Consider the following 7,500-nt stretch of genomic DNA (forward strand, 5'->3'; position numbering starts at 1 on the left):
TTGATATGGTTTATCTCCTGTATGTACTCTCATATGTTTCACAAGACTGCTTTTAGCACTAAAACATTTCAGACACTCAGAACATTGATATGGCTTATCTCCTGTGTGTAATTTCATGTGTGTCACAAAATTGCCTTTTTCACTAAAACATTTCAGACACTCTGAACATTGATATGGTTTATCTCCTGTATGTACTCTCATATGTGTCACAAAATTGCCTTTTTGACTAAAACATTTCAGACACTCTGAACATTGATATGGTTTATCTCCTGTATGCACTCTCATATGTTTCACAAGACTGCTTTTAGCACTAAAACATTTCAGACACTCAGAACATTGATATGGTTTATCTCCTGTGTGTAATTTCATGTGTGTCACAAAATTGCCTTTTTGACTAAAACATTTCAGACACTCTGAACATTGATATGGTTTATCTCCTGTATGTACTCTTGTATGTTTCACAAGACTGCTTTTACCACTAAAACATTTCAGACACTCAGAACATTGATATGGTTTATCTCCTGTATGTACTCTCATATGTGTCACAATACTGCTTTTTTGGCTAAAACATTTCAGACACTCTGAACATTGATATGGTTTATCTCCTGTATGTACTCTCGTATGTTTCACAAGACTGCTTTTATCACTAAAACATTTCAGACACTCAGAACATTGATATGGTTTATCTCCTGTATGTACTCTCATATGTTTCACAAGACTGCTTTTAGCACTAAAACATTTCAGACACTCAGAACATTGATATGGCTTATCTCCTGTATGTACTCTCATATGTGTCACAAAATTGCCTTTTTGACTAAAACATTTCAGACACTCTGAACATTGATATGGTTTATCTCCTGTATGTACTCTCGTATGTTTCACAAGACTGCTTTTATCACTAAAACATTTCAGACACTCAGAACATTGATATGGTTTATCTCCTGTATGTACTCTCATATGTATCACAAGACAGTCATTTCTACTAAAACATTTCAGACACTCTGAACATTGATATGGTTTATGTTCTTTATGTTTTTCCATATTTTTTAAACGAAGGTTTTTCACTTGAAATATTTTAGTCATACAACAGTGGTATAGTTAATCTTCCTTATGTACTCACATGTCTATTTCAAGATTTTTTTTTAACTATTTTGTACACCAAACATATGGTCTTCCTTATGAACATATTCCCATGTTCAGATTTATTTATGCAAAACTTTTCCTACTTATGAACACTAATAAAGTTTATATTGTGTGTTAAAACACTATCATAATTTTTGTTTTGTGTTAAAAGATTAATATATGTACTAGAACATTGCAGATACACTCAACAATATTATTATTATTTACTCTTGTGTTTAAACAGATTTTTCTGAAAAATTTTAATTACGAAATTATTAGTATTCTTTTATTAACCCTTTGAGGGTTCAGACCCCAAATCTGAAAATTCCCCACAGGATCTAAAAAATATTATTTTTTCTTATGAAATTGCAGAGAATCTTTTTTTGAAGGTAATAAAATAAAAAGTACAAAAATTTGATGAAGAATTGACAAAGTTATGCTCCTATGAATTTTGCTGCCAGAGATATTTATGCATTGGCAATTTTGCCCACTTTGAGTTCTGTTTTTGGCCAATTTAATTATTCCATTAGACCAAATTCTTAGCTATTTTGCTAGTATGTGATCCATTTTATCTACTGAGCACAAAAAATTGCCCAAATCAACTATTTCAACTTCACAATAAAGTGATTGGAAATTGGTAATTTGGCCAATTTCACACAAAGTTCAAAATATTCCAATTTCAAAATACGGTCCAGAATAATCAATGCAGGCATTCCTGGCACTAAACTAACATTTCCTCTTTTTATTAGTTACATTTCCAGGATTTACAGATGAATCTGATTTTTATTTTTATTCACAAATAATTTTTATTCACTCCAAAAAAGAGAAAATTTACTTTTATGGAAGATTGTAATAATTGTATAAATAATATCAGTGCATTCAGGAACACACATTATACGCACCAGCTGTACACGTGATGTGATTTGTTTACCCTCTAACATCAGAAAAAATATAACATTTCTACTATTCTGAACTCAATTTCAAGCTATTTTCAGTACTAAAATCTATCAAAATCATTTCTGTAATACGTCTTCTATTCTAAAAATGAGACCAAGAAACAGTGAATGCTACCAAAAAATCACATGAAAATACACTGAAAATTTGCTGTTTTAATTCAAAAACATAGTCGCAGTTTTTTTTCTCATTATGCACTGTGTGCACACTTAACACACAGATGCATTCTCTCACATTTAGGCCCAAATTTACCACTCAGAGCTTATCTGAGTAAGCTGAGCTCATGATGTAGTACTACAGCTTGGACCTTGACTTAAAAGTCATAGAACTATAAAACAGACCCTCAAAAAATTAACTGCAATGCATTTTTAGATAGAATTCCCAATATCAAAAGCAAAATTGTTTAATTAGTAATAGCTAGTTAAAAATTCATATGAAAAACAGCTGTTGTCTTTCTTGAAGTACTGAAGATATAGTGTCTGGCAAGACACAACCTGGTAGTCTTCCACAAAATACTTCTGCAATATCAGTTGTTGTTCAAGACACTTACACTGGTGCTTCTTGAAGTACTGAAGATATAGTGTCTGGCAAGACACAACCTGGTAGTCTTCCACAAAATACTTCTGCAATATCAGTTGTTGTTCAAGACACTTACACTGGTGCTTCTTGAAGTACTGAAGATATAGTGTCTGGCAAGACACAACCTGGTAGTCTTCCACAAAATACTTCTGGAATAGAACATGAGTCAGTATAGTATAATATTCTACAATTACCAACACAACATACTCAACTAAAAAAGATTTTTTTCTCTATTGTCACATGTTTCACTAAATAAAATTGCCACTTAACCCTTAAACTGACCAAACGTAGATCTATGTTTGTACACGTAGCACTCTGAACGTAGATCTACATTTTATTTTTCATTCCTTCAAATTTGGCACAATATGCTTGAGTCGCCTAGACATGAAAGAATGGGTCTGTGCACTCAGTGTGCACAGTATTAAAAAATTCTGGGAGCACTTAGTACCTTGTGGGAGCAACAGTTCAATTGAGCACCAGCTAAATCAAACAGCATGGCAAACACCAGGGATTCACTGATGCTATGTCTCCCTGTCTATATCTCTGTCAATCTATATATCTGTCTATCTCTGTCTCTCTCTCACATGTACACATAAGCACAATTATTATACATAGTGTAAATTACCTAGGATAACCCAAAAATTCCAGGCAAATACAGACAGATAGACAGACAGATAGACAAACAGATAGACAAACAGACAGACAGATATACAGACAGACAAACATGTTGGTGTGTTTCAGCAAAAACAAATAAAGCCAGGGTTCCCCTAGTGCCCAATTTCAAATGTCACTCGGCTATCAACAGTTGTCATAACATCATTCTTAAAGGAGTTTGATATATACTCCAGGCACACACAGGCAGACAGAAAGACAGATAAGCAGAGCTAGACAGATAAGCAGAGACAAACAGACTGGCAGACAAATAGACAGACAGACAAGATATGTTTGTATGTAAGAGTGATATCAAATGCAGGAGGGTTGGCTGGAGCAGTTCACATTTATCAAATGCCGCTGAGTAGTCAACAGTATAGGGATTATTTTCATAACACCATGCTTCAAGGCATACTCCAGCATGTCTAAAACATTGCTGGGACCTATAAACACTTTTGTATTTATTTCTAGACAATAGTAAATGACCCAGGCAGGTGAAAATGTTCACCTGTCAATGTGATTGTGACTATTTGAGTATGTACTATCTCAGTACATATGCCATGCCCCTACTGTTATCCTTTCTTTAATATTACATTGTGGTAGTTTCCTTTAATAGCTAAATTGGAAATGAACGTCCTTGTATCATTAAGGCTTATTATTATTATTATTATTTATGTAACGTGGCCACTATCAGTTAAATTAAAGGTATAGTAACATACCTACCGGTCTGTTTACCAGTGTACATTAAAGTGTGGTGTTCGATGGTTATACCCTCCACCTTTCCCCTTTGTTCAGCTGCTCTACTGAGTGTTGGTGAGTCACGTTACGTGACCCACCTGACCTGTATGCTCAAGGTTGAGGGACGAGCAGTGAGAAACTAGCAGTCAACAAGAACACTCCTGCTCCTCTCTGGTAAACTGATGGTGGTCAATTATCTGGCCTGAACTTCTTCTGTCATTAGAATATTCTGACTACTTCCAAATTGGAAATTATATGTTATACAGGTCTGTCATCACAAATCCGGCAATCAGTTATTCAGTTCCTTCAGTTATTCAGCACTAATTTTGGCTAGCATAATTTCAAATTTCCAGGGTTGCCACACCAACCTGCTGGTACTGTTTGGTGGCGCTACTTGCTGCATAAGTCATTCCAATTTCTTTTTCTTCCTTTATTGTTTTAACCTGCTTACTATTAGCCCTAGCTCTGGTTCCAATGAATAAAAGAAATGCTTCTCATTATGTAAAGCATCTACACAGTACATTATCCATTAACCCTTTGAGGGTTTTCGTCGTACTAGTACGTCTTACGCGTAGGAGTTTTTGACGTACTAGTACTCATAAATTCTAGCGGCCTCAAATCTAGTGGGAGAAAGCTGGTAGGCCTTCATATGAAAGAATGGGTCTATGTGGTCAGTGTGCACAGTCTAAAAAAAATCCTGCAGCACACAGTGCATAATGAGAAAAAAAAAACTTTGACCATTTTTTTTGAATAAATCAGCGACTTTGCAGTGTATTTTCGTATGGTATTTATTGTTGTATTCTAGTTTTCTTGGTCTCATTTTATAGAATGGAAGACATATTACAGAAATTGAGATGATTTTGACTGGTTTTACAATGAAAGGTGCCTTGAAATTGAGCTCAAAGTAGCAGAAATGTTCGATTTTTACCAAACTTCAAAAGTAAACAAATCGTGCCAAGCGTGCAATACACGTCAACTGGTGAGTCTAATATTCTTTCACAAGTGCACCAATAATATTTATACCATTTTTTACACTAATGCAGTAGTCTGCATAACAGTAAATCTTATATTTTTTGTGAGAATAAAAATTCAAAGTGGAAAGCAAAAGAATATAAGAGGGGCCTTGAGACGTGACTAATGACTAGAGGAAATGTCATTTTAGTGCCAGGAATGTCTTTCTTGTTTATTCTGGACCCTATTCCGAAATTGGCATCTTTTGAAATTTGTGTGAAATTGGCAAAATTGCTAAATTCTGACCACTGTACTGGATAGTTGAATTTCATAAATGGGTGGTTTCTTGCATCCATTCGATAGAAAAAATGGAGTTCTAGCGAAATATTCATGTTTTTTGTCGACTAGTACAGTGAAATTGGCCGAAAATGGGGCTCAAAGTGGGCAAAATCGCCGATGCGTAAACATCGCCGAGACCGCTAACTTTGCGAGAGCATAATTCCGTAAGTTTTCTATCAAATTTCAAACTTTTGGTGTCTTTATGATCGGGAAAAGATTCTCTATCTTTTCATAAGAGAAAATAATTTTTTTTTTTTTTTAAATTTGGCCGACCCTGAGAACGAGTTTCGGAGAGGGCCTGTCGACCCTCAAAGGGTTAAAGATAAGGTGGCTTTGAAGCCACTGTCGGTTGCCATGAGCTCAGTCTCATGAAGCAGGAGAATATGCTTTATTATTATGCTAATATCAACACTACAGCTTATTTGCCTATCACAATTGATCTAATATGACATAATAAACAATATAAATAACATAAAACATGTTAAATACTCCAGAATGACTAATATTTGGCATAACACCGAGCAGTTCGACCGAGTTATAAAGAGGATATGGTAAACAAATACCATTCTCCTATCCTTGTCTTGGTGGCTTATATTGGAGAAAACAGAGTATAACACAGAGCTAACTGTGATATTCACTCGTACTGCACCATAAACATGAAACAAAAAAGTTATTTTCTCTCTATAGATTATCACACATAGCAGCATGTGTGTAGAGAACCTAGGATAACACCAAAAAAGTCAACGTGGCTTATTTTTAGTACCTGGCTTGGGTTAGCCAAAATGATTTTTGGTAAATATTCGATTCCCAGCCAGGGTAGAAACATTAGGCGTGTTTCTTTACACCTGTTGTCTATGTTTATCCAGCAGTAAATGGGTACCTGGGTGTTAGCTGACTAGTGTCGATGTTATCCTGGGACACTGACCTAATTTTCTTGAAATACTCAGCATAACAAGTGGCTTTCTATACAGCAGTATGTCACTGATGTCAGCTAGGCCTGTATACCTTGTACATGTACGTGAAGTAAATAAAGATATTATCATTATTATTATTATTATTATTATTATTATTATTATTATTATTTCCTCAGTTGTTTGTTGGGTTATCTTATTCAAACTTGGGCAATGTATGATGGAAAGATACTTCTTCACATACACCAAAAATGAAAGAAATCAGACCATAAATAGCGGAGTTCACTTCTCAGCCATTAGCGGCCGCTTAGCGGTATATTTTTGTATGGTTGTTATGGTTATACGTATTCTCATTTTTTCGGTCTCATTTGATAGAATGAAAGATATATTACAGAAATAGATATGATTTTGATTGCTTTCATGACAAAAAGTACCTTGAAATTGTGCTCAGAGTAGTGAAAATGTTCTATTCTTTAGCGAAGCTCAAGAATAAACAAATGACATCACCGTCTAATGCCTGTCTGCCTGCCAGTCTAAATTCCAGTACGGAGTCAAGAATGGATTGACATTATTTATACAATTATTACAATAATGCAGTAGTCTGCATAACAGTAAATCTTCTATTTTTTTTTTTTGTGAATAAAAATTCCAAATGGTAAGCAAGAGTAATATAAGAGAGGCCTGTAGCCATGACTAATGAACAGAGAAAATGTTATTTTAGTGCCAGGAATGTCTGCATTGTTTATTCTGGACCCTATTTTGAAATTGGCATCTGTTGAAATTTGTGTGAAATCGGCCAAATTGCCAATTTCTGACCACTTTATTGGGTAGTTGAAATAAGTGAATGGGCGGTTTCTTGTACTCAGTTGACAGACTAGAAGTAAATAAGTTTATTCAGGTATACACAAATACAGTTACATAGATTATCATACATAGCAGTGTAAGTATAGAGAACCTAGGATAACTCAGAAAAGTCAGATAAAGTGACTTATTTCCAGTACCTGGCTTGGGCTTGCCATATATGATTTTAGGTAAATATTTTTTTTCTCTCGGTTGTTTATTGGGCTATTTCATTGAAACTTGGGCAATGTATGATGGAAAGATGCTTCTTAACGTACAACAAAAATAAAAAAGATGGACGATAAATAAGGGAGTTCACTTCTCAGCCAATAGCCGCCTCTTTGCAGTATATTTTCGTATGGTTTTTATGGTTGTATTCTCATTTTTTTAACTCATTTGATAGAATGGAAGATAT

The 7,500-nt window shown here is 34.6% G+C and overlaps 2 protein-coding genes across 7 annotated transcripts in view; one reads left to right on the forward strand and one right to left on the reverse strand.

Moving 5' to 3' along the window:
• Positions 1-7,500, forward strand: part of LOC128700886 (zinc finger protein 84-like) — a 452,286-nt gene that overhangs the window by 322,807 nt on the left and 121,979 nt on the right. The gene's annotated exons all lie outside the window — the stretch shown is intronic.
• Positions 1-7,500, reverse strand: part of LOC128691345 (zinc finger protein 271-like) — a gene marked incomplete at its 3' end in the record, with an annotated part of 88,522 nt that continues 81,022 nt past the window's right edge. The window contains exon 2 of the mRNA XM_070104709.1: positions 1-2,804. Coding sequence (XP_069960810.1) covers positions 1-1,083 — 1,083 coding nt within the window. The remainder of the gene's footprint in view (positions 2,805-7,500) is intronic.

The sequence above is a fragment of the Cherax quadricarinatus genome, chromosome 94 (genome assembly GCF_038502225.1).
Source record: "Cherax quadricarinatus isolate ZL_2023a chromosome 94, ASM3850222v1, whole genome shotgun sequence".
Classification (NCBI taxonomy): domain Eukaryota; kingdom Metazoa; phylum Arthropoda; class Malacostraca; order Decapoda; family Parastacidae; genus Cherax; species Cherax quadricarinatus.